Genomic DNA, 27,312 nt, shown 5'->3' on the forward strand with positions numbered 1-27,312 from the left:
GTCCTGCAGTGAGACTCAATGGCCAATTAACAGAAGAGATCCCCCAATTACAAGGGATGGGTCATGGAGGAGATCAAGAACACTGCCCCACCTGGTTTTAACAGCAGGTAATAGAATACATACTTTTGGTTATATCTTACATTGCAACACAAGACACTGGATTCTATAGAATTAAACAAAATATGAAGGGAATAACTAATAAAGTCCTCAAGAGACATTTGAAAACTGCAGGATGAGTAGAAATTCATGTTTAATTTCACATAATTCATGCAAATCACTACCTTAGAAAAGTTAATAATTTATGCCTTGTTTGGCACATTTCCACTACCAGGAACTGAACACATTTTCTATTTTAAGCTTCACAAAACACCTGAAAGCAGGTAAATAGGAGAGATCAGAGAAAGCACATCTGAAGCCTAGCTATTGTGGCAACTGGATGCTATGGGAAGATTCAGAGCCCAAGCTGGGCATAAGACAACAGCTACTCGATTTCCTGGGGCCATGTAATTATCTCCTCTGTGATTTAAGCTTGGTCATGTGCCCAGTTGTGTGAAATACACTTGACTCTGCTCCAGCTTCTGAGAAGTTGGCATTTCTAGAATCTGGTGCTCTCTGCTGCCACATCATCCGTTAATAAATTTAGGGAAAAGCAGTCTGTCTTCTTGGGACACCACCACCTCCTATGGTTCTAGGGGGACACTGCTTATTATAGCTATCACAGAATTACAGAATGGTTTGGGTTGGAGGGAGCCTGAAATACCACCTTTTTTCAACCCCCTGCCATGGGCAGGGACATCTTTCAGTAGCCCAGGTTGCTCCAAGCCCAGCTGAGTCACTGCGTATGGGAAAAGTATGACAGTGCTCAGTGATTGGGCTTGTATTCTTTATGCTTCATTGTATGTGAACATCTCAATATCTGGTGAAGATGGGCTGGCCCATAGAAACAAAGATCTTTTGGGCCCACAGAAACAAAGGTAACAAGCTGGATGAAAATATGATAGGATTAACCCTTCCCCTGAATATTCCTGTACCTAAGACTCCTTTTGGAAAGCAAGTGTGTGACTATAGAGTCAAACAAATTAAAGCCTAAACATGAGCTGGATGCACATGTACCTAATCCAAACCTCACAGTGAATTCCACTGTTCAGAGTCTGCATGTCCATGGCTATGACCTCCTCTTAGCGGTGGAGATGGCCCAGTGCTTTGAATCTCTCTGCTGACAACTAGCAGGACCTGACTCTCTTAAAATTGTCCAAGCCTCCCATGGCTGGGACATTCAGTTAGGAATACCTTCTGGTTCTTGTAAGGAACATGCCAGTATTGGAAAAAAACTGTCACATCTGTATTTTGGCTTCATAGAAATACCTGCATCAAGTTCCCAGTATGGTCCATGGAAATCTATTCAGCATTCTCAGTGGAATTTAGTAATTTCAGAATCAGCTTGTACTAAAGCAGGCACATGGGCCTTGATCCAATTTGGCTTAAAATGAAGCAGGGAGTGCCATTTGAAATGGTCTGAGGTAGCCAAGACTGCCATGGCAGGGTGACAAAGATAACATGGAAAACATGGGTAATCTATGCTCCTGTATTGCAATACCTGTAGTCCAGGAGGGACAGTGGTTAAATCGAGGCCCTACCTTGAACAAATCTCCTTTGGAAATCCTAATCCGTGACCCAAATAAAAGGCTAAGGTTAGTGATCCTTACCTGCTTGTCTGGCAAGGCAAATGGGAAGAAGAGATTCTTGAGACGTTATCCAAAGGTAGTCTGACAAGGGTCCTGTAGATACTGAAACATACAGAATCAGAACATGCATACAGCTGGCAGCTTTAATCTAGTATAATTAAAATAGGGATAATTGCCCCAAATCTGTGTCAGTGTGGCAGCAACTGCAGTGGCCCCAGATTTCTCCTTTCATGCTCTCCTGCATTACAATATTTTGTGCAAACTGAATTCAAGCATTCAACAGTGACTGCATCTTCAGAGAGAGTCTAATCCAAGACTGACACTGCAGGCACAAAGTCAGGACAGCTGGTAACCTGACCACCACAGCTGTGCCTGCCTTTGCCCCAGTACCAACACCAAGGCTGAAAAATGGCTACAACAGAACTCAGTATGAGCAACAAAACCAGCAACCTTTTATGACTGAACAGAAGGTTCAACACTAAAACTATTGAGGAACATTAGTAGGTGCATGATCAGGGATATATAAACATGGACAACCAAATAATGAAATAGTGGAAAAGCATATGCTAAGCAAGCCTTAGGTATACACACATAATAGAGATGTAGGACTGAGCTGTAGGCATCCTGATTTATGCTGATTTCCAAGTTTTAAATGAGTTACTCTTGGTTGTTTATACGTCTGAAACTGTAAACAAGAAAATAATCCTTGGGACTCGTCATTCTCAGTTTTTCTTGTACAGCTCCATTTGCATTCCATGTGGTAATAAACTAGGAAAAAAAAATCATACATCTTTTAGCTATCCTACTGATTGTATCTGTTCACTGAATGAAATAATTTATCTGTTATGACATGTTTAATCAGGATCAGGTACGCACTAAAATTGGACATGGATGCAGGAAACATGGACACTGATCAAAAGGCCTGACAATGTGTCTGGCGGCTATTGCTTGCTTAAGCTGAAAAACTGCTGTATTTCAGTTCAGCTTTACTTGTCCATGTACAGAACTGTAGGATTAATTAAATTAATGAAAGCACAGAAACATATTAATTTTCCCTATTTTTACTAGAGCTTTCTAAGACAGAAGGGTGGAGAGAACTGCCAGAACACCGTTTGACAGGAACAGGGGTTCTGTTCCAGCAAAATACATTTTTTCAGGCACATTTGAGCTCTAAGGTATGGAACAAACAAAAGCCAATGAACCAAGTCTGAACACAAAGTGCAATCAAAACATACTGCTATTTGGCAAGTTATAATGGCACTTCCCAGATCCATCTCAAATTAAAGCCCCAAGCTTTGGTACTTCTTGTGTGAGACAAGTTAAAAATGAGTTCTGCACCACTGAGTCTACAGAGCTGGGAGGGAAATGGAAATTCAAGAAGCAAAAAATCTTCAAGGCCAATGGACAACATGCCATGATTGTAGCACAGATCCTCTCAGTTCTCAATTCAAAAGTAGCATTTGCCAAGTTAGAAGCAGAATAGGAGCTGAGACCTGTCATCTCCTCGTTTGCAGGGTAAGATGCCACACAGCACCTTGTTAATGGCACACAGCAGCTTGGAAGGTAAGAGCAGTATGGCCCAACATCATTGAAAACATACCACCTCCAGGTTTTAGTAAATGTAGTGGATTAACTATGCAAAACATCTCTGAACTATATAACCACATTTTTTCCCCCCATATTCAGGATTTCAGCAAGGACAGGTGTTACAGGTATCCATAGCCAGATCTCTGCTGTGTAGTTTTAAGACAACCTCATTCATTGTCCCAAGGTTTGCAGCTGTGCTTTCCCTTGGAAAAGCAGAACCTGACCAGAGACTTCAGCTGAATTATTCCTCTAAAGGAGCTTCCTGCCATGCCAGAGATGTCCTCATCCCTGAGGCTGGTGAATGACTCAGACAACCATCACTGCACCAACATCTCCCCTTAACCACCCTGGGGTCAGAAAACACAGCATCTGAGTCTGTCACTGCAGGATCAGGGAAGTTATCTACACAAGAATGGCTCCCAGCAGGGACAGACAAAGGGAGAAAAATTCCAAGGCTGAAATGGAAGATGCCTACTTCAGGGAATAGACACTTCTACTAGACCAACTGTGCTTTCATCAGAAATCTCTTACTTGTATGTCAGTTAATGAAAATACAGCATTAGAAAAATTAAAGGACTTCTAAATCCACTGAATAAGTACACTGACATCACCAAATAAAGGGAAAAAAAACTCAATCCAGTATTTACTGGAAAAGAAAAAAAAGCTCTGTCCCTGCCCTGAGGACAGAGGACAAGCAGCTACACCATCAGGCAGCCAAGATGCACAGCCATCTCTCTATACATGCACCCAGATATGGAACTTAGGTTACTCCACCTGAAGTTCAAAGGGAAGAAGTCTTGTGAGTGGTGTGTTAAAAGCAGATTCTACCTAATTACTTCCTATCTTCTCAGCTAGAAAACTGTTCATATGGTTGTTCAAGAAAAGAAACTTATTTAAAAAAGAAATATTTTTTTTTATAACTCATTTTATATATGAGTTTTTCAGTCTGAAACCAGTGAGAGATGTTAAATTAGATGTGAGAGAGAAAACCCTTTGGTTACAATTCTTTATATTCTGATGCCCAGTGAAAGAAGACACACCAAAAAAGGACTGTGGCAAACTATCTTCCCACTTTTTAGATGAAGTAGAGACAAAGCAGTTTGTTTGTCACTTTGGGATGTATATCTGTATGATTTACCTGTTACATAATCCAATCAACATCTAAACACAGAGCAAGACAAGGGAAGTGGAATTATCTGTCACTGTAAGGATTACAGGATGGACTAAAGTGAATTCCCTGCCATGGAACAGAGGATTCCAGAGCTACCCAGAATGCCCACACTGGTTCAGCCATACCTTCACATCACTTTTCTTACACTGCAGGTTATGAACATTGACTCTTGTAAACTGCTACCTTCTGATCCCTCACCACTGATGAAGAGTACACACTTTCATCAGGGGAAGAAATTCCAAACAGTTCTGTTAAATTTTGCACAGTGTCTAACTGCAAAGGAGTTTTATTTGGAATTTAAGTACCGCCCTGGGGCATAGTTTAGCTCCCTTTGGAACAGACTGTCCCACACACAGCTGAAGTGATTAATGCCTGTGTGTAGATGAGTTACAAATTCTTCTTGAAGCAGTGTCCTTGCTGTTTCAGGTTTGAACCCAGGTAGGTGAACCACTTCACTGTTACTATTCAGGAAGCAACCAGGGTTGGGCATTTTATCCTCCAAAATGAAATTCCATTCCCCCTTGCAGGGTCCAATCTAAATGATGGGAGGACAGGATATCACACTTTGAGTAGCCTCACTATTACAAAGAATCATCACATCAGCTGAAGAGGTTACAAAAAATCTATTCTAACACAATCCACCTGCAATCTGTTTTCAATGACTCCCTTAAGACTCCTTAAATGTTGGTGCTTCAGATACTTCATAATAACTACAGTATTTTACCATCCTCTGATGATACCAGGTCTTGTGACTAAAACCTCTCCTGACAACAAAAGGCAGGCCATTTACACTACCTCTCTTTCTGCTATCCCCACTCTGCAAGGGGGTGTTAAGATTCCCATTCACTGTTCCTTCTTCCCTTTTCCAAAGTCATTATTCCTGTAAAGCGTTGCTAAAGCACTTACTATTTTAAATTGCACACAAGAACAACAAAACAAGGTAACTGTGTATAGAAACAGGGATATTTCTTGCCAAAAGGATAGAGGCCTTTTGTATTGAAACTACAGAGCACATTCACATCTTTCTCTTCCCCTACCCTGCCTTCCCCCAAAATACTGCTTTGGCCATTATTGCTTCTTTAACCTAAAAGAAAAGCCTACAGTGGCACTTTCTGCTCCTGATGCACTCGCAGTTGAAAACAACCAACAGGCTACAGTAGGGAAGGAAAAATTATTTCTTTTGCTTCTTCCACCCTCTATCCCAAAGAACCACTACAGATTCCATAAGAAAAAAAGATCAGTATGAGACCAAGATGAATGCTGAAAGGCAAATAAAGCACCCACAAGGTAGTTTCATTGCACTTTTTATCTCTAGTAATATAAAATACAACTGCTGGTCAAAAAAAGTCCATGGCAAAATTACAGTTTTATTTCTTTTGCTCTGTAATGCTTCCTGGAGGAACTTAACAGGATGATTTTTGACAAGTTACTCTGTGACACAACTGGTTCAGTCTGTTTTCCTACCACACACTGCACCATGCTCCAATGCACATGACGGAGCTCACTGCTTCACTCCGTGCAGAGCTGTGGGTGTTTACCCTCTGTTTATGCACTCTCACAAATAGAAATGCAGGGTGAAACTCCTATCTGACATTCCTGTGGGGAACTTCACCTGACTGGGGTTCTACCTTTGTGAAATACACAAGGACATCAACTGTAAGAATTGTACTCCTAAAGACAGAATTTAATGTAGTTATCCAAGGGATTCAGAATTTATTAGAGACAACAGACACACAATACACTCATGGTATTATACAGTGGTATCAGTGATAGGTAACTTATTACACATATTAACGGCAGTAAATCAAAGATTTTGGTAACATACAAAAATAAAAAGAAAACCTTTCATTTAAAACAAAGTGACTTATTTCCCCTCAGCATCATAGCTTGTTTGTTTTTTCTTCTTTTCAGCTGTCTGTTTTACTTTAAATAAATGATGCCAAATTAAGTGCTAAGAGCCATTAGATCTTACAAAACAAAGTCAGAACTTTCTATAAGACTATTAAATAAAACAACCATAGTGATGTTTTTCAATTTTCAACAATACTTGGTATTTAGGAGACAAGGCTTGAAGTGTAAATCTGCTTATGTCCAGTATGTTGTAGCAGTCTCAGTCCTGTCCTGATCTTTATACTGAAAAGGTTCCTAAGAGCTAGGAACAGAATATGCGCATCAACCTAAAAAAAGCCACTAGCTGGATGAGAGACATATCCAGTTGGTCAGTGCTCACTGTTTTATAAAATGTTTTGGAAAATACACTGAAAATATATGCAGAGTCACTCAACATGCAGAAACAGATGAACAGACTAGCTGGACTATTTTCCACTGATTCAGACAGGCTTTTCTGCTTCTGTGCCTGATATTCTCCACTTAAAAAGTGGATAGTGAACTGGCTCTTCCTAAGCTTTACCTGTAATCACATTCCACTTGGGTTCATGTGCTAACATTTACAACTTAAGGGTACAGTTTTAAAAGGCTGTTGCATAGTCCAGCATATGAACAGGTTAATTCCAAAACACAAGACATAGTGAACAACCATCCATTAATATGTAATGTGTTTATAAAGGTCAACAGTTAACAGTTTGTAAACATCTCTGCAAAGTGAAATGTGTTGTAGGATCAAGTTGATGATGTCTTTTGGGTTTTAATAAGGAGACAACCTTGGCCTGTCTGGTCAACTGGTACACAGTGGGTCATGCCCATATCCTTCGTAATTAGACTTGAGCAGGACGAACAGGAAGTTTTCTTCAAAATAAATAGAGGAAAATTCCTACAATATGTGCAGTTGAAAGGGCTGGGGGGTCAGAAACAAGAACTCAAGTCAAATAAAGTGTGGCTGCTTCATAAAGATCAGAAGTTGTCTGAGCACGTAGGATGCACATCTGAAACATACTGAAAGAAGGAAAGAGACTTTTTTTTCCACAGAATTCTCTCTGAACATCTGAGAAGTCCAGGCTCTCAGAACTATACTTAGAAGATACCACAAAGCACTGTATGTAGAACAACTTCATGCAAAACAGAGAGTAGAGGAATGTGTAAGTCTGACAGAAATGAAAAACTAAACCAAACCACAAGAAAATGGTAATTACTACTTCTCCAAAGAAGAGTAAGCTAAAGATAAAAGGTATTACTGTGGCTCCTCTGTGACACTGTGTGTCCCCAGACAACATGAGCACTAAGCAACTAGGATAATACAGCTCTTAAGTTACATATACAGGGGAAAAAAGGGACAAAAGCACAGAGCAAAATTGACTCAAAAATACCAGTCAGATTCACATGCAAATCAGTCCCTCTTATCTTTGTAATTGTGAAGGATTTCTTCCTGACTTAAAATGTTATTTAAAAAAATATAGGACTATTTGGACTATTATTTGAAGAGAGCCACACATTATGAAGAGCTAATTACATTATTGATCATACAAACCAGATTCATTATGAACTCAACATGTGGTCCAAAAGTCATTTCATGAGTGGCCTTATTCCAGCATCTGATAAACTGAGAAGTGAAAATTCTTGCAAAAAGACAGTAGTTACAAACATAATCCTATAGTATACTATGTCTCATCAGGTAAGATTAAAAAGACAAAACAGAACACCTCAAAACTGCAACAACAAAAGTTTTTATTAGAGTGAAGAATATATAATCACTGTACAGAAAACATTTAGAGTTAAAGCGTGAAATACTGAACTGCTCACTGTGCATTCCCATTGCTGAGCCTGTTAGTGATCATTTAATTGGCTGCCTACAGCTGGGGTAACTTATCAGCATTTAAAAACTCTTCTGTAAGCAGGCAAGAAATGATTGTCCGTTCTAAACAATAACATTGCCCAAGGCAGGAAATAAAGGATAATATGAATTACATTTAAAATTTACTCAAGGAACAAAGTGGGTGAGGAGGGATAAGAGGGGATTGCTCGTGGTTTTGTGAGGGGTTTTTCCACACCAAGACACTGTAGCCTCCCTGCTTTAGCTTTGTATCTACTTCTATTTTTAAATAAGAAAATATATTAACATGTACAAGAATTCACCATTAAATCCAACCTCTTCCAGTTATCTTTGGCTTGAGAAGAAGTTGCTTACTTCAACCTTTGAGGCTCCCAAAGATGGTACAAACAATCATCTTCCTTTAAAAAGTAGTTGGTTTTAAACCTTTAATGAACAGAGACTCAAAAAGCTTCTCTACCTTCTGAGTTCTCAGTTCTTCACGCTATTAAATCTGCAGCTTTTGCCTTCCAAAACCGATTGGTGAAGTCCACAATGTCTTGAGAAATGTCTCTGTTTTGAGCATTTGCTTGTTTCCACCATAAGCAGGCAAAAAGCTTATTTTCTCCAATACTAAAAGAAAAGAAAAAGCACAACAGCACAGAGATTACTCAATCTGGTTTACCCTCAAAGAACAAATACTATGTAGAAATTGAATTCTATGTTTAAAAACATGGTGAAATGCCTAAGGCTAGGTAATTTCCATAACCTTTTAAGGGAAAAAGCAGCATGGAAACCAACTCTATGCCCCTTGACAGATTATTTCATCTAATACACACAGTCCTGCTGGTAGACATTCCCTATCTTATTTTGGCATCCAGCAGGAATAAAAACAGAAGCCCTGTGCTGAGGTTCCTGCGTTCTGTGATGCAGAAGTGCTGGGGTTACAGCTGGTAGATATTCTAAATTCATGCAACATTTACAGCTGAGACAAAGTTTGCTCCTAAACAGTTATCAGCCAAACATTAATAAACCCCAAAACTGTACAGTTACACTTGGTGAGACACCCCACATCCCACAAGCTTTCACTTTTCCAGCCACTGCTTACCATTTCAGCCCTGAATGCAACTGACTTGATTTGTAAATTTACAATGGAAATAAAATGTGAAATTAGACACTTCAACTGTAGATTGTTTCCTTCCTCTGCAGAAGTAAATAACACTGAAAAAATGAAAATTACTCTCCAGGGAGAAATGGCTATCCAGTCTTCATTAGTATCAACTAAAATTAGTATGCACCTTTTCCTCCTCTTGAGAACTATTGTACAACACCATTACCTTATTCTAAATGCTGAATTTATTTACTTTTGAGACAACTTTTTTTTTGATAACCATTAAGGAGACAGGCGGTGCATAAAAGGTCTGTAAAATATTTGATAAAATAACAGATTAGAGACACATTAGAAACTAAAGTAAAGGCTTCATAACACAGCTGTAAACTGAACACAATTTAGAATGTTAGAAAAGAACAATACTGAGCTCATTCCAAAACATCCAGAGTACTTTATCCAAGAACTTTACTTTCTGCAGAGTGACATACAGAATACTGAAACACCATGGTTACTATAATAACCAACCTTGTTAAAAAGCTCTTAGGTGCTGCAGTAGACTGCCCAGATTCCTTGCAGACCTATTTTGGAGTCAGTAAAAGAATAAATATCTACTGATAAGCAAAAAATGTATTGAACAGCATTTTAAATGAAATATTTTGTGGCATTAGGCCAAATCTGCTGTTTCCACTTGTATCATAAAACCTGTGTAGTGTTGGGGTTTTTTTCCAGACAGCCTATAATACTATGAAAACAAGGCCACTGGCAATTCAATGGAGAATTATAGATGAACAAATTGAAAGCTTCAATTGGCCATTGAGTAAGAGGACGCCTTTATGGCAAATTCACAACCCATTAATTGTTCATTTGTTTAACGATTTGCAGACTCCATGAAGATTACAGCAGCTAATTCTTAGGACTGCCTGAGACAAAGGAAAGATAATAATTTTGACTGATGAAGTAATAAGTATCACTAAGAAGCATCCTATTTCACCCAAAATATAAAGAGAATAGACATTAATTCACTTACTTTTTTTTTGAAGTTTGGTTTGTTTGTGTATTTTTTTTAATAAATTAACAGAGAGCAGATTCTTAAGACTTGTCAACTGCTGATTAATCTGTGTCTGTTCTTTTTGCATCCTCCTCACATTTGCAATCCATTATCTTTGCAGGAGAAAGCCTGCAAGCCTACATTTTTTAGGGTATGAATAAAGGCAGTAACCGGAACTCCAAAACTAGCATCACATGGAGTCATGAGATGCCTTTAGCACTTACAAATCAAGACACTTGTTTTTCATTCTAGGCACCAGCTGCCCAAAGCAGAAAGGCAAGCTAAAAGCACATAAGCTGCACACCCTGCAGCAGTGTACAAAGATTGCACAGAGCCTCAGGAAAGCTCTCTGTGCTGAGACTCAGCATGGGCCAGCTGGAGAGGTAAAGACCCCAAAATAAGGTACCTGTATCAGGCCTACATTAGTAACTGTCACATCTGCTTATTTGGTATCCAAAATGTAATACACCAGCAGGCTTGCATATTAACTCCCAAAAATACAAATGGAAGATGCAATCAGTGCCTGTTTGAATGTGTATCAGCTTTTTGCTTAGAACACCATTCCTGAGAGCCAGAGTCAGAATGGTTTGGTTAGAAGGGACCTTAAAGATCAACTTATCCCAACCCCTCTGCCATAGTCAGGGACACCCTCCACTAGACCAGGTTGCTCAGAGCCCATCCTCCAGAAACCTGTAGTACAAGTTTCTGGAGCAACATTCTTGGGTACTTTCAAATATTCTGAACAAATCTCTCCCGTGACTTTAAAAGCAGAATTAAGAACTGAAGAAAGATCAAGCAAAAACAAGCCTGAATGGAAAAAGAAAAGGTCACCTGAATCAAACCTGTAAACTCTGACTTAATAATACACTTTCACAAATGCAATAACAATTATCTGGGAGAGTGTGGCAGTCACCTAAGGCAAATGAAGTAAAAGGACATGTCTTTAAAAAAGTGACTTGTCAGTATGTGATGAAAAGAAAGGTCTACACATATACTGGACAAAATTAAAACTTCAATCTTGAATATTTATAGTAGTTTATTTTTTGTTTTGTTTTTTGTTTTTGAACCCTAAGGTAGATGCCAGGCATTTTCACTTTGTCTTATGAAATTACCATCCTTCATCCGAAGTTCAAAGTAATCCATGGTGAATGACAACAAATTTTGCATCATTTCCATGTAATTACCCTTCCTTTTTTCACATCTCATAAAACTTCACCTTTATTAAATATATACATAGATAGAAATGACATTATTTCTTATCCTGCACTACAGTGCAATTCTTCAAAATAAAACTAGTTTGAAGAAAAGAACAGATGCTTTTTAGCAGAATGGATAGCTGTAACAATATTTCTCCTTTCATATCAGAAATTTCATATCAGAATTTCACTAGTCTTTTGAAGTAAGTATCAATTAAAAATCAGGGTAATGACAGGCTTTTCAGAGCAGTTTAATTTTTCCTCCTAAATCCATTTCTTGTCATGGTCTAATATTTAAGGCAAACAGTGTAATATCTTAAATCCCCAATAAACACCAACTAAATGTCAGACAGTTTTAAGGGGAAAAAAAAACCCAAAATACTGGAAATTCAAAGCAGAAATGCTTTTGTGAACACAGTTTTATTAAAATGGTAATCAAGTATTTATTGTCTTACTATGTAATGTAGTAAGACAGCACAGAGTAAAACACTGGGTCAAACACTGCATTCTTCAAACAGGGTATATTGTAATAACAAAAATAACAGAGGCAATAATCTGTTGTTAACCCAGATCATGAGCAAGAAGGGTCCAAAGTCTTCCTGAAGCCTTCTCTTCTCCAGTCTGAACAATCCCAGCTCTCTCAGACTGTCTCCCTAGCACAGGTGCTCCAGCCCTCTGATAACATTTGTAGCCCTCTGTGCTGGCTCCAGCAGGTCTCTGTCCCTCCTGTGTAGGGACCCCAGCTCTGGATGCTCCAGCTGGGTCTCAGCAGAGCAGAGCAGAGGGGCAGAATCCCCTCCCTCCCCTGCTGCCCACAGGGCTCTGGATGCAGCCCAGGACACGTTTGGCTCTCTGGGCTGTGAGTGCCATGGCTGGGGCATGTCCAGCCTCTCACCCACCAGCACCTCCAAGCCCTTCTCCATAGGGCTGCTCTGGCTCTGCTCATGCCAAGCCTGGAATGGCATCAGAAGTTGCCTTGTCCCAGATGCCAGACCTTGCACGATTGCTAAAGTGCTTCAAAATTTTTATAGGACCTCTACAAGCTTGTCCTCCAGTCCTTTTAACTAAAACACAGCTTCATCTTGTAGTAAAATGAACTAATATATCACAAAGTGAAGTTATGCCTTAAACCTGCCACTCACAACCTCTCGCCTTAATCAGCTATCACAGAGACCAGCAACTGAGAAAATACCTCACCTGTGCAAACTTGTGTATCTGCTCTACAACAGCTGCAAAGAGGGCATGGACACTTTCATCAATTAGACTCTGCATGTAATGGACAGCTTCTTCATCAGACAGGTCTAAACGAAACTTGTCCTGCACCTGGAATGGAAGCAGAAATGGCTAAAATTAGTTGAATGGTTAAAAAAATGAATTATTCTATCAATGTATACAGAAGCAGACAGAGTGATTTTGGCTGTTTAGTGAAGAATCTCTCTTACTTCTAAGCTACAGCAGATTGTTGGAAATGTACACTTGTTATTTATTATTAATAACACTTGTTATTTAAAACACCTATTCCAAATCCTTTAATAAAAAAATAGTGTTTAAATAAGCTATAAACAGTACCCTAATTCAAATGAGTAATTTCAAAGCTCAAGGTCAAAAAGCCAAAAGAAATACTTGGAAATACAAGTTTAAGCAGGACTGAAATACTATGAGAAAAAGAGATAATATTGACTATAGAATGAAATGCCACTTGAGAAAAAACTCAGAACTTTGCATATTAAATATAGATTTGGAAGAGTCTGGATGATCCTAATAATTTTAGAAAGGATGTAACACTTCATTACTCTAAACCTACTTTCAGGTAATGTTTGTCTTTCAGAAACCGTAAGGTAGTTAAGTAAAGAATACAGAATGGGAAGAGACTGTGAGCAAATCAATTCCATCAAAACTGACCTTTGTATGGTGAGTGTAAATTTCATTAACGTTGTATCCACTGTCCATGAACAATTGGTTGGAGACACTGCTACCCTTTACATGATTTTTTCTTTTGACAGCAGCATCATACCAGTAATACATTCTGCTTAGTTCTTGCAACTTGTACATGAATTAAAAGCTGAATGCACAATAATTAAGAGCAACAACTATATTTTTCCTATTTCCATCTTGGCAATAACAATGCCAAGAACATTTATGAAGGGGCAGTAGATGCCTTTCTGTAGCTTCTAACTAATTCCAAGAAAACCAGTTCAGAACTGATCCAGATGGTGAATTTCCCTAACATACTGGAGCCCATCCCTAACTCCACTGAGCCTGGTTTTATCCTTTTCCCCCTCAAAATCTCTTCTGATGAGCCTAGATCCTAGCACTGCCTAAGCAATACTATGACCATCATTTAAATTACTCGTTACCTTGCAAAGTAGTGCTGCTAACAGCATATAAATTGCCCAGCAAATTCACATTAGTTGTAGAAGATTTATTGTTCCCATGTAGTCACATGCTTTATTCTCATAAAGATAAATCTCAAACAATTCAAGCTCTTGTGGAGACCATCATATTTAAGTATTTCAGCCTCCTGCATAATGAACCAGTTAAATGGTATCAAACAATCTCTTTTACCGTATCTTTGTGCCGAGTCAGAATGTTTCACATCCTAGGTAAATTGTTTCAATGATTAATAGTCCTGTTTGACAACTGTGACTTATTTGGTATCTGAATTTGTCCAATTTCCATCTCAAACAGTTGAGCTCATTAAAACTTTTTATATTAAAGAGCTGTCAATCAGAAGTATCTCTCATGTAGGCAAATATCAAATGATTTGTTTCTTATCCTTCTTGTGGCTGTGACTCTAAGACAGAGTTAAGCCTTTCCTGAACGTTTTCCATGAATTCACTATTTTTTAGCCATTGACAAAAATGTGAGCCAAGTAATTTCAACGATTTTCATAATAAGGTTGAATTTGTGAGGCGATACTACCTTCATGTCTTATTTTGTGTGCTTTCTATGCACGAAGAATACCACATGCTCGACCACCCTCTTTAAGTCAGCAAAAATGCTCCAAGATTTCAGCTGACTGCTAACTGATTTCAATTTATATTATATTATATTTATACTTCAGTATAACTCTGTGTTCCTTTCAAAGGCAACATATTCCAAAACAGTGCCCTTCAGCATTGTAATAAAAAGCCTAAGTTAGCCAGCACAGTATGGAAAGATTATAGAATTATAGAATCCTTTAGGTCGGAAAAGAGTTCTATAATCACAAAGTTTTTTCATTCAGAATAGCCATTATAACTCTGTTGCTGATATGTTTGAATTAAGCATAAAGTGAGTTTTTCCTCAACTTCCTCTCAAAAAGATGTTTGATCAATCTGAAAGAATGGATTAAGCCAAAAATGTTCAAACTTTCAAAGAAGCATGTTTCTAGTGAGAGATTCAGCAGATTATTCCAAGAAGTTCTTGTTATGAAGAACTTTCATCTTCATAACAAAAAGGATGAGAAGGAAGTTCATTAATTCCCACATCAGAAGTTTTAGACAGTGAATGATGCACACAGTAGAATCTAACGGAATTTAATGGACTACTCACAGGCTTGCAATTATGCAAAAGCTTAGATATATCCCCAAATTACAGCAGGGATTTCTTTCAGATCTATTTTAGTGGTCACAGAAAAGGTGATGTTAATGAGAATTCAGCAAAATCACTAACTCCAGTTTGAAAACAAAGGAAAAATATCACCATAATACTCCTTTACACAACTTTAGTAATCAAATTCTTTGGCAATCTTCTAATTTGTCCATAGAAGACCTCAGAATTTTCACACTCAGTTATATTAAGATGCAGCTTCATTATATGGAATGACTAATTAAACCCACTTCTCACAAAACACAGTGGGCACATTGATATATGTGCAAAGAAATTCACCCATGGTTAGATCTTGCAATCAGTTCACAATTAACAGAAGGATGAAATGATGTCCAGTATTAGATCTTTGCAGAAAAGTTTTTCAGCCCTGCATTAAAACTGATTGCTGAAACCTAGAGGAGAAGAAACAAAGCAAAATTACAAATTACCTCTTGAGCTGCAAGAGCAGCAACAAGATTAATACACACTGACTTATAGCTCCTGTAGAAAGCAACAGTAATTCTTATTTGAAATCTCTTGAGTTCCAATGTGGGATGAGTTCTAAAAGCTGATAGTTTCTCACAGATGAGGTTAACAAAAAGAGATTTTTAGAGGTGAATTCAGGGGGTGAAATTCTGAGGAGATATACAATTATCTCATTCTACACACTTATGAATGATGACCATCATGAAGGCATCAAAGACATGCCACCTGAAGACTAAGTTAGAGCTCCCGTTTTGATACTTAAATCAAATGCATTGTTATAGTTCAGGATATGTAAAACAGAGAAAAAAATACACTTGATGAATCTAGTTGAACTTTTGCTTTGTTTCCAGAGGAGACATTAAACACCATTCAGTGTACAAATACTCTTTTGAAACACTAAATCTCAACAGCAGAACTTGAATGTTCCAAGGATGAAGAGGCTGAGTAAGAATAGTCTATCAAGATACTGGCATTCAACTTGAAACTAAATTAAAGTTGTTCCTATGCCCCTAAACAGAAAATAGTTTAGCATCAAAGTGTACAACAAGAGGATTGAAGAGTTTTAAGAAACTGTTTGACTAGAAATTTTGCTATACTTCAGTTAAATTTAAAGCACTTTGTAAGGAAGTTCTGTCAGTTATCCTGATACTGCTTCTATTTTTCAAAAGACAAAAATTAAAAGGGGAAAAGAACATCAAGGACAATTTAGAAGAAAATATGGGGACTGAGGGTGAGGGGACAAGCATTTAAGTGTAATTGTGGCTTAACTGTTGATGATGAAAAAAGAAGGTGATAGTCACTTGCAGCAGAATCACACAGAAAGTGGGTGTTGTGGCTGGGTCTGGGGGTCTGTCCAACCCCCAGTTCTGCCAGCAACAAACCCAGATAGACAACCCAGGAAGGAGCCACTGGCCGGGGGACCCAGGCAGTTTCCAGCCAGGGGTAACCCTTAGGAGCATAAGCAGAGGCTTAAGTGATCAGCTCTTCAGATGTTATTTCTGCTCTTGAAGTGATCAGCTCTGTTCAGCCCAGCCAGCTCCATTCATGGACAAGAGACAGGACATCATGTGGCATTCTGCAGAAAGGCTTTATTGCAAGCTTCAACAAAGGGGGGCAGTGATGACCTAACCACTGAACTGGGAAAAAGCTGGGTTTTTATTGGGAAGGGAAGAATTGGAAAGAGGACCAATAGTTAACAGGAAGATAGCATGGGGTTCTGAAGCAGGAAGGGGTTCACAGCTTAGTCACCATGACTAGGCAGTTTTGTCTTATCTTAGGGGGCAGATCTCCAGGGAGGAATCCTGTCAAAGGACAGGGCTTCCTCCACAGATGGAAATTTAGCAAGGTAAAGAAGGGGAAAGAATATTTTACAGGAACAGAAGAAAGAAACACTACTTTGCACCATGATTATCCCAAAAATCTAACTCGGACAGAAGAGCACAACATCTACCAGATAACAGGCAATGTTAACTGATGGTAAACTCAGACTCTCTTCTTTTCCTTGAAATGTCTTCAAGAAGAACTGAGTATTGCTTGGAAAATGGCACTGAAGATGTCCTATGAAGCTGATTTCACAGAAAACTCACAGTAAGCCCCACAGAACTGTGTAAAGTAGAAAAAAGGATGACAAAAGGAGGAGATGATTCAAGATTCAAGAAAATACTAATCATCTTATTCAGAACGGTATTTAAAGATCTAAGAAAATGGGCAGGCTAGTGTCTTCATTCAGTTGAATGAATCTCCAAATTCAACTTCTGTCTTTGGCTATTTTATATTTTTGGAGTGATATTTTTGGAGGCTTAGGATTGAGAAATCATATGAAAACACAACTGGGAGTAGTACTACTGTAGGTAAGTGCACTTCCTTGCAGAGTTCCAAGATTTTCACTTGGCCCTTTTGTACCCAAAGCACAAGACTGTCCTCACCCTTCCACCAAAGAGCAGATCTGTATAGACTTTTTTGTCCTCAAATCAGATCTGCTCTACAATGTGGACTACAGTTACCATATTAAACTCAGGAATTTTTCACTAGCAAGCATCTTCTTACTCATAAAACATTATCTGAAATGGATTGGGTACTTAAAGCTCCAGGTTATGGATAAACTTTGGAAAGTCTATGGAAGCTTTTAAAACCTGTAGGGCAGCCACCAAATCCGTATTTCATGGACACTTGTAGCTCTGTTTTTCAGAATTACTAATGGTAGTACTGCATTTTAAGATGACATATAAGATCTCTTTGTTAATCCTGTTTAGTTTTCAGACAAATTGCAAGTCAGACATTCTGAAGACTGGTGAGTGCTTTAGTATTTATTCTTCCACCAACATTAAGCAACACTGCTTATGTTTTATACAATTTTATCACACAATGGGATTGCTCATTGAAACTTCAGCTGCTTTAAAGAGAAACTTCATTGTCCTTTCCCAGTGGGTCAGAATATAGACTGGATGTAAGCACTACTAAAACGAGACAAAGATCAATTAACAGCAAAAAAAAAACAACCAAGCAAACAAAAAAACAGTAAAAAACCAGTATTTTTTGGTGATTATTTTTACTGTTTTGCCATGTAATTATTACAGTAGTCAGCATTTAATACTCATGTGGCAGAAACTGGCATTAAGTACTTGGCTTAATCCTTATCACATTTCATCTTTTTCAGTAAATATTTTTCTGCTATCCGTGTTGTTTGCAGTCCAAACTCACACCACAAACTATTCAGATGATTTATTTGCATGAACAACTTAATTTGAGAGACTATTCTAACAACAGTTTTTGTTTCCAAGTGTTCAATTTGAACAAAATGTGGTTTCTAAAGAAGCCCAGTTAGGGGGCTTCCCTATTTTTTTTTTTTTTTAATATATATATATTTTTTTTAACAGAAGACAGCAAAGATGCTAGCAAACATCTCTAAATTGAACTTTTGTGAGAACTGGGGTTTCAGCCACTACAGTGCTCAAAGATGACACTGTTCCAGCTCACAATTTTATCATACTGGTGAAAAACATAAAATGAACTAGAGACTGTGATAAAAAGCAGAAGGAGCACATGAGTGTTCCCACACTTGGTTCATGTTTTGATGTTTACTGCAACTTCTGTATTTTTTTCAGTATTTTGAAATGAATTAATATGCATGAAAAAATCAACAGCCTAGAAACAAAAAAGCTGGGTGTGCAGCTGCACTGTCATTACCCAAATGGACAGAGAAATGAACGTCTGCCAAAGCAAAATAAGCTCCATGGCAATGTGACACTTTTACAAAGCATAAACCTCCCTGGAGCAGCAAAAAAAAATAGTACTGAAACAGACTCTAATCAAGAAAAAGTTATTTTATTACTCCAGTAAATTTCTTACCGGCATTAATAAATGCTAGGAAGATTCCCTAGCACCATCTTTTAACAAATACTGACTGTTACTTTTGATCAGGTGAAATGGGACATATATCCACTGCCTAAAAAGGCTTATCAAGCTCCAACTTAGAAAGTCCTTTCCATTTCACTAACTTGGGAACTCAACTCTCAATTATCCTTTGGCTGACTGGGAAGGACAAGTGGGGGGAAAGCAGTGTGAGTTTCACTACAAGCCAGATGAAAAAACTTGGAAAAATTAGGTCAGGTTTGGAAACAAGTTAGCTCAGAAGCTTTCTGTACCTCTAGTCACATCTCTGCTTCAGCTTTTATACCTGTAGAATAAAAATAATTTTACTTTGACATATATTATGTTAAAAAAAAAAAAAAAAAGACAACAACCATGTCTGCTCTGTCTTTTTGTTAGTTTCCAAACAATTAGACTGACCATCTTCTTGTGAAAGGGGGTGAACCCCCATCAGTGTTCACACAGCCTTGGAAATGCAGAGGGTGCTCTCAGTATTACAGCCCACAGACAGATGACTGTCCTCTCTTCTGGACAGTTTGATTTTATCCTTTTTTGTGTCTATCCAAAGGTGATACCAAAATGTGTGAGGCTACTTTCACAAGCAGCAGTTAAGCTCTTGCTTATGGGAGCCAAGTATTTGTGCTGTCTGTGCTCACAATAACCTCGCCTATAATGAAGCATCTTTGCAGCACCTTCTTTAATCAATGGACATCTGAAACAGAGCTCAGTCAATTAGGACACTGTCCTCTAATGCCTGCTGAGTCCTTTGTCTGCCAATGAATCACCGGTCCCTGATGATTTCTCATTTAAAGGTCAAATCTGCTATGAAGGACAGATAGAAACCATCTGGCTTTCCTGTAGAAAAATAAAAAGCTTTTTCTGTTAGGAGGTGACAATGCTGAATCCATTAGCTACATCTGAAGAGTGATGGTGCACCTCTTCCTTACGCAAAACTGACTACATAATTGACTCCAGATTTTAGTCATTACTACTTACAATTTATAGCACTGGCTAATTTTACAAAGCCCAACAATTAGCAATTAGCACTGCAGCTGTGCTGGAAATGGAAAAGCAAGGAGCAGTGGCAGGAAAAAAGTGAGTGCAGTGATACCTTCATTGTATTATCAGTTAAGCATTGACAAATCAATGTAACGATTTCAGCCCAGCCTTTTTCCTGAAATCTGACAAATGGAAAAGCATATGTAAAAAGTGGAAAATTTAGAGACAATTATCTCAGGGGCCAGAGAAAGGAAGACACAAACTGAGGAGAATCCTCTTCTACCTTTCAATTTAATTCCATTTTGTGACATTTTTGAGCCAGGTTTTCAGAAAAGCCTAAATCAGAGAGTGGCAGTAGGAGATGGTGTCATGAACCGTGAGGTGAAGTACACTATACTGACAGCTCTCTTTATAAATACTGAGAGGACAAAAGGAGATTAAAGGATCAAAAAGACTACTAACTTTAAGCTTTGCAGTTACTTTTTCTTGTCAAAAACTGACAAGGTTTTTATTATAAAACTAAACATCAAGAACCTGAAAAGGGTTTCTCCAGGTTTGAGGATGGAGACAATTTTGTGCAGTTGGTAATCCTGTTTTCCGGGTTTTCCTACAGGGAACGTAGTGATCAAAACTGGAATGAGGGAAGTAAGTCAGTAAGCTTTTTCTTGCAACTATGGAGTACTAGGCTTTTTTTCCATAAATACTGGGTAAACTCACTGAGTGATATTCTGTATATCCACTGTATACCCACTGCAAGCAGACAGCTGGTTCAGAAACCCATTTTCCATACACTCTTCAAGAACAGTTTGCAACTTCAAACAAGGCTTTGTTTGTTTTCAAGTCAATGCTTATTTTCACTTATTTTCAGTCCAATTTTAGCTGTGAGAATGCACAGGTTAAGATCAGCACTGATTTAATTTCTAAAAAAAAAAAAAAAAAAGTTACGCAAAGCAAGTAGGAAGGCACTGCCAAATTTGATTTGATGTGCTCTAAATTTGTATCTTCAGATGAAGCCATAGGGAGTTTGTTTCTTTTCTTGCTAGCTAGAAAAAATTATCCCCATTGCCATCTTCCTTTGGTAAGTTAATCAGTTTGTGTAGTTTGCTCTCCTTTTGAACAATAAGATTGTGGAAGTTCCTTCAAGCAGGACAGGCAAAGAGCAGCCAGATGTACGTAGACCATCCTGTGCCAATAAACCATGTCAAAGAGGTGCAATCTATACTTATTTTACAGAATGTTGTACATGATATGAGCTACTGTTCCAATTTTTCCTTTGATCTGTATTTCTCCCAAGACATTTCACAACTTTTGGACAGAAAGAACACTTGGACAATACACCTTGTGTTAGATTTTAAGCTTGATTATACAATTGCATTGTCTCAGTGAGCTCGCTGGGATGTCCCACTGTTATTAGATAGTAGAGGATAATTTGGAAAAAAAACAAACCCAACCAGTCTGAGTCTGCCTTTGTTCCTCAGGTTAGTAGCTATATTCTTTAAGAATATTTCCCACGCTCAGATTTTTCTAAGAGGTCTCATTTAACATATCAGTATGAAATTCTTGGAAAAAAAGTAATTACAACTCAAAATAATCCAAGGCCTCACAGAAGAGGACATGTTTTACTGAAGTTTCTTAATGATCTTATTTGGTTTCATTCTATGACTGAAAGTAAGAAAGTCCTTCCAACATCTTCTCTTAACTACTCTAACTAGTGAGCATCCCATTATCAAACACCTATACATTACAGGAAATGCAAGAGACAATAAAACAAATCAAGACATGGAAAATTGAAGTAGTATTCTTTATTTTATTTCAACTTATTTTATTCTAGCCATCATTACCATATAGTAGATGCAGATTTTATTTTTATTTAGAATATGTGCATGATTACTAAAATCAAACCTTCATTCTGGGTCTAAGACTGCCGTAGATTATTTGCTGAAAGTTTAGGAAACTGGAACACAAAAATTATTTCTGAATGCAGTTTTTACACCTTTCTGTAACCAGCAGGCAGACACACCCTGCAAATCCCTTCCTGCCCACTGGTGGCACAGGATGTCCCTTTGTGAAGACAAAGTTTAGACTGGGAGTTCAGGGACTGTCTAACATTGCAATGCTTTCACTATGAGGAAGCAGAATTGTGGCCATTAAAGAAAAGTCATTCTTTAGCAATAACGTTTAGAATAATTCATGCCTACTTCAAAACAGCAGTATAGCTACACCTACGGAAAAGTTCCAGTCAAAGATCTTTATGCCAAACAAATTGTTTGACAAAATAATTGCAGTGTTGTATTTCAATATGCATTGTAAGATATATAATATATATACTACTTCAGTAAGCATTCCTTTGTTTTACAAAAAAGGAAATTACTCTCCTTGCAGTTTAATCATCAAACTAGTATTCTGAATAATCTTCAAATTTAGATAAAGCTAACCTATTGTGTGGCCTGTAAGCCCAAAGCCTGACTTGCTCCAGGCCCTTAATGCAAAAGAAGGGCTCTACAGGTAAGTGAGCATAAGTGTTGCCACTACAGCCCCAATGAGGAAAATGCTGGCTATGAACTTCACCTCTACTCTTCACCAGGACACCTTCTTAGATACAAAAACATTTGTAAATCTCCACCTTTGTCTTCTGTAAAAGTGGCTATTGACTTGTCTCACATATCAAAGGTAATTTGATTTTGCAGGTCAGTCCAAAATGGATCTTCACCTAATTTGAGTCTGTTGAAATATATATGGATTTTTTGTTAAAGCTTTAAGGAAAAAATAAAAATCAATTGAGATGCTGAAAGCATTTATTCAATTTTTCTACAACAAGGTACAGTATTACCTTGTTAAATGACTGAATCAAATTGCCACTCACCCCAAGAGAGGGAAGGCACCTTGTCCCTTTTTTTATTAGCTCTAACAAAGCTTATAACTGATTTCAGATGGGCTAATGGGTATTTAATACCCCAAACAACTTTTCTAGCACATTATTTTACAAAAAACCCCAAACAACAATGATCTATTCATTGTTATATACCAGGTTTAGATGATTCTGATACTAGCCCATTTAAAGGTATTTTGTGGTTTATCTTTTTTAAAGTAAAACAATAAAATGAAAAATTGAGAAGTAAAGAAAACAATTACTTTTTTTTACAGGAGCTTTGAATATTGTCATAAGCGTCCAGTAGATCATAATACCAACAACTGCTTTATGGAAGGCTCCTCTCCTTACCCACTCTTTAGGGATTCCAGAATGATGTATTATTTTTACAGAAATTTAAAGAGTATATTTAAAGGATAACTTTGAACCAAAAAGACCAAACTGTCTCAAACAAGAGTCAGAAACAGCTGAGATGTCAAGAAGAGAAACAAGCAAAAAACCCAAAAACAAAAACACAAAAAAAAAACCCAAAAAACCCACCAGAAAACAAACCTTGAGAGAGTTGAACAATTTGGCTATCTTCCTGACAATACTTTAATCTGCAGGCTTTGTTTTCTGAAGGAAAAAACAAGCACACTATAACTTAGAAGAACCTGGGGAAGTAGGATCTTTCCCTCCCAAAGTGATTTGCATTCCTTATCAGAAACACTTGTCTTACTGCTTCAGTTCTAATTGCTTTCACATTTTAAAGCCTCTGTGAATGGACAGCCTGGAATTCCCCAGTAAAAGTCACAGTCCACCAAGCTGCAGCACTGTCAGAGCTCAGGATCCCAGTAACTAAAGTGCGCATTTGATCTAACAGTGTATCTGTCATGTAACAATGAAGCTCGTTTTCTTTTCATGCAATAAAAGCACTGATATTTCCATTTTGTAATGAGCTTTAGAAGTAACCACACATGGATCTAATTCAGAATTCAGGTGGTCTGAGCATGCACTGCTAACACCACATTTGGGTTTGAACCCACACGGACTCACTTAAGAGCTGGACTTGATGATCCTTTTTGGATCTTTTTGGGTCTTTTGCAACCCAGAATACTCAGTGGTTCTGAATTTTCTTTTAGATTTTGCTGGTTTCCATGATCTCCAAATGTATGCAATACTGTCAGGCTCTACATAATCTCAGTTTTTAATTATTGTACATAAGTGAACTGTAACTTACTTCTCAGTTGTAGAAAAGACCTTCTAGTTTTCAATCCTGTATTTTGATTTGTTAATTCAATAAAACTATATTGGAAAGTTACAGAGAGTAAAAAGGAGTTTTACAAGTGTCTGAAATACACAATTATTGCTATATTAAAACCATCCTTTACAAGTATTTTACAGAACCCAACATCCTATTATCATGAATTACTGAAAGCATATACCCTTGGACAGCATTTCTAGTGAGTTTTCCACCATAAAATGCAATGCCAAGATACTAATAAGAAACAAGGGTATTGCATGTTAATTAGCAGCAAGCAGCAGAAGACTCTTTGTAAAAAATATTATAGCTGACAAGAACACATTCACGGCAAGGATGAACAACACTGTTACACAATCAACCTGGCCTAGTGGAAGTGGCCCATGGCAAAGGGATGGAATGAGATCATCTTTAAGATCTCTTCCAGCCCAAGTCATTCTGGGATTCTTGTGATCTAATGACAGGGAACCCTGTAATGACCAGTAATGATTAAGATTAAAATGTGTCATAAGTCTCAAAATTATTGGTGCAAACCTTAAACAACAAGCACTTCTTAAGTTCAATGAAACCACTAGTTTCAGTTCCTGATGACTGTTTCAGTCAAGCACAAACTTGCCCAAATTAACCCCTGCTCTACATGTTGATGCATATTTCAAATTTATTAGGATTTATGGTGCATTTATTAGCAGACTTTACAATCTAAAAGAAATACCCCCTCCTTACTGTGTAACTCATGTTTCCAATAGGTAGGCAGAGCCAAATGCATCTTCTTCATAAAGATGGAATTTTTAAGATAGGGCTTGCATACTGTTTGGAAGGTCTCTTCCTTGAAAAGAAGACGCCTCTACAGAAGTGTAGTTACTTCCAGAACTTGGCAGGAACCATCCCAGTTGCCTACTTTAGTCTTTTATCTCCCATATTCTATATAAGTCACCTACTCAATCTGTAGGGCATTAGGGACAGAGGTGAGGTTAAAGTACTGATAAGACGAAATAATTTGCTGTCATTTTATCAGGAAAACAGCTGAGTGGAGGGAAGATTGTCATCTTTACCATGAAACACAGCACCTGTGATTAGCTTAGCTTCCTGAATATGAAACTGAACAGCTGCAAGAACTCTTTGTATTGATTTGAAACCAGGAAACTCTAAATAGAAATGCTTGGATCCATGAAGATAAAATTCTGAATCTCTGCTATCAAAGCTTATTGAAAACAGTGAAGAATAGCCTGAGAGGCAATCCACTGTTCGAATAGAAATTACACTAAACTTATTTCCATTGGAAATACAGGCTCCACAAAGTCTTTTGGGGAATTAAAAGAGAGTCCTTCACTATAAATCAGGTTATAAAAACCCCAACATTTGTCTAAAACGTAAGCGTAATGAAATCTAGATGGAGATGTAGCCAGTATTTTTCATGTCAACTATTGCTCAAACACCCAATGGAAAAGAATGACTGTAGGAGTAAAACAGGTTCACAGTGGAGACTTCTCTGAGCCAGGCTGCTCTTGGGATAAGGAGTTTATTATTTAAGTAGAAGGTGGAAGAGATCCATTTATGCTGCCAGCCACAGCATAAATGTGCTCAAACAGGGAGATAGAGTGGAAAGAGGGGTCCGAGAGCATGAGAGCAGTCGGCAATTGAGGGGGTAGAGAGAGAGGGGCAAGAGGGGGGGAATTAAGAGATAAAAGTTCTTGTTACAATATCTTTTTCTATGGTGAATATTCTAATTCCCAGTAACCAACCAGGACATGACACACATTCTATAGAATTTACATATAGCCTATAAGAACTACTACATTACCATACAGTGTTATATTTCAAACTCTAAAAGCTATTCTTCAAATTCTTCTCTTGCTGCTTCCACCTTTGGATTCACTGTCAGCATTTGGGTATTGTTCAGTCAATAGGGATTCTCCTTCAGCTGGCTAGGCTATTGTTCTTTGGTTATATAGTAACTAACACTCAGCAGAACTAGTTTTCATTTCTTTTTCGATTATAGGTTTCATATTTTCAGAATCTTCTGCTAAACAATCATATTTATAAGGTTTCCCTGTTTCATCTTCTCCAACAAATGACTTAAGCTGGTATAAAGGATAAAGTTAGAATTACGGGAGACTGACACATAAGGTCTGCCTTCACAATGAACAAAAATTTCTTGTTGATGAAGATATACCTACCGATACAGCCTACTGGTTTTAAATCTTCCATAGACTAGTTTTATAACTAAAAGAAGACTGGTTTTATAAAACCATCCATGATTTAAAGGTTTCTAGACTAGATAGAACAATCTTTCATGATACAGTTAGTGCTGACTGCCTCTCTCCTAAGTTTGATGGAAGGTGGAAACACTGTTTTTAGCTAAAATACCCACTGAAACAGAGTGTTAGAGCACAGTTGCATGGATGATAAGAAGCCATTCTGCATTCATGGGCACATCTGCTAAGTGCTCTCCAAGTACACTCTCCTGTCTTTAATGATTCTAGAAATTGCTCAAAGCTTATAAAACGAAGCAAGTATTTTCAGGTGAGAGACAAATAAGTCATCATCACAAGTGACTGAAAATTTCATAATGAGATGCCCCGGGTTACTGAAAGACAATGAAAGCTTCACAGTTACCTTTTTTACAGTCTTGTCAGGTTCAAGAGCAATATCTGGAATGTTTGCATCCACCATGAGTGAGAATAAATTCAAGATCAAGTTGGAATACCTAAGCAGAAGAACAAACTATTAAAACACTTTGTAAATTGTACAGAAGACATTTTGTAAACAACTTAATTTAAGAACCCATCATCATCTTATGAAGAACTTTTAATGCTTCAAAGATCCATTTTTAATACTAATTGAAAGCATTTATATTGAAGAACACAAGATACTGATATTAACTATCAAAGTTTAACCTTCAAAATCCTTCAAACTGCCAAAACTGTAAATAAAATGCTCTGATTTTGTTACAACTTTCCAATATTGTCAGAATATTTACTCAGAGACACATCAAATATAAACTTTAATGTATTTTAAGTTTTAATGCCATTTTCTACCTCTGGTAGGATAAACATGCTAGAATACTGATTCAAAGATTATTTTTTATTAAGAAGTGATACAGCAGCATGATATATATTCAGATGAAGTCTTCATAAGTACAAAAAATTATTCTTCCAATCACTGCAAGGGTTTTTGACATAATGAGTTAAATATTTAACCAGATCCAAGTCTTCAGTTGCTCAGCTAAGCTCCAGTAATAGTTGTAGCACAGTACACTTAGGAAGTACAAATGTCAT

General features: G+C 37.6%; 1 protein-coding gene and 1 long non-coding RNA gene across 8 annotated transcripts in view; one reads left to right on the plus strand and one right to left on the minus strand.

Annotated features, from left to right (window-relative positions):
- Positions 1-6,139: 6,139 nt before the first annotated feature.
- The window catches only part of PIK3C3 (phosphatidylinositol 3-kinase catalytic subunit type 3), a 69,740-nt gene continuing 48,567 nt past the window's right edge, over positions 6,140-27,312 (minus strand). For 3 of the 7 annotated variants that reach the window (XM_015653044.3, XM_033511413.1, XM_033511416.1), the window contains 3 exons: positions 26,651-26,741; positions 12,699-12,824; positions 6,140-8,779 (listed from right to left, as the gene is read on the minus strand). In XM_015653044.3, the coding sequence (XP_015508530.1) occupies positions 8,765-8,779; positions 12,699-12,824; positions 26,651-26,741 (232 nt within the window). In that variant the 3' untranslated portion in view covers positions 6,140-8,764. Of the gene's footprint in view, positions 8,780-12,698; positions 12,825-15,371; positions 15,485-17,848; positions 20,557-20,642; positions 20,846-21,712; positions 22,647-22,702; positions 23,410-26,650; positions 26,742-27,312 lie in introns of those variants that run through there. The other 4 variants (XR_004495596.1, XR_004495597.1, XM_033511415.1 and 1 more) reach the window with 4 other exon arrangements.
- LOC117243740 lies at positions 16,515-26,993 on the plus strand. The gene is made up of 2 exons (XR_004495601.1): positions 16,515-17,407; positions 18,662-26,993. It is a non-coding gene; the product is annotated as an uncharacterized LOC117243740 (long non-coding RNA).

Source organism: Parus major, chromosome Z (genome assembly GCF_001522545.3).
Source record: "Parus major isolate Abel chromosome Z, Parus_major1.1, whole genome shotgun sequence".
NCBI lineage: Eukaryota > Metazoa > Chordata > Aves > Passeriformes > Paridae > Parus > Parus major.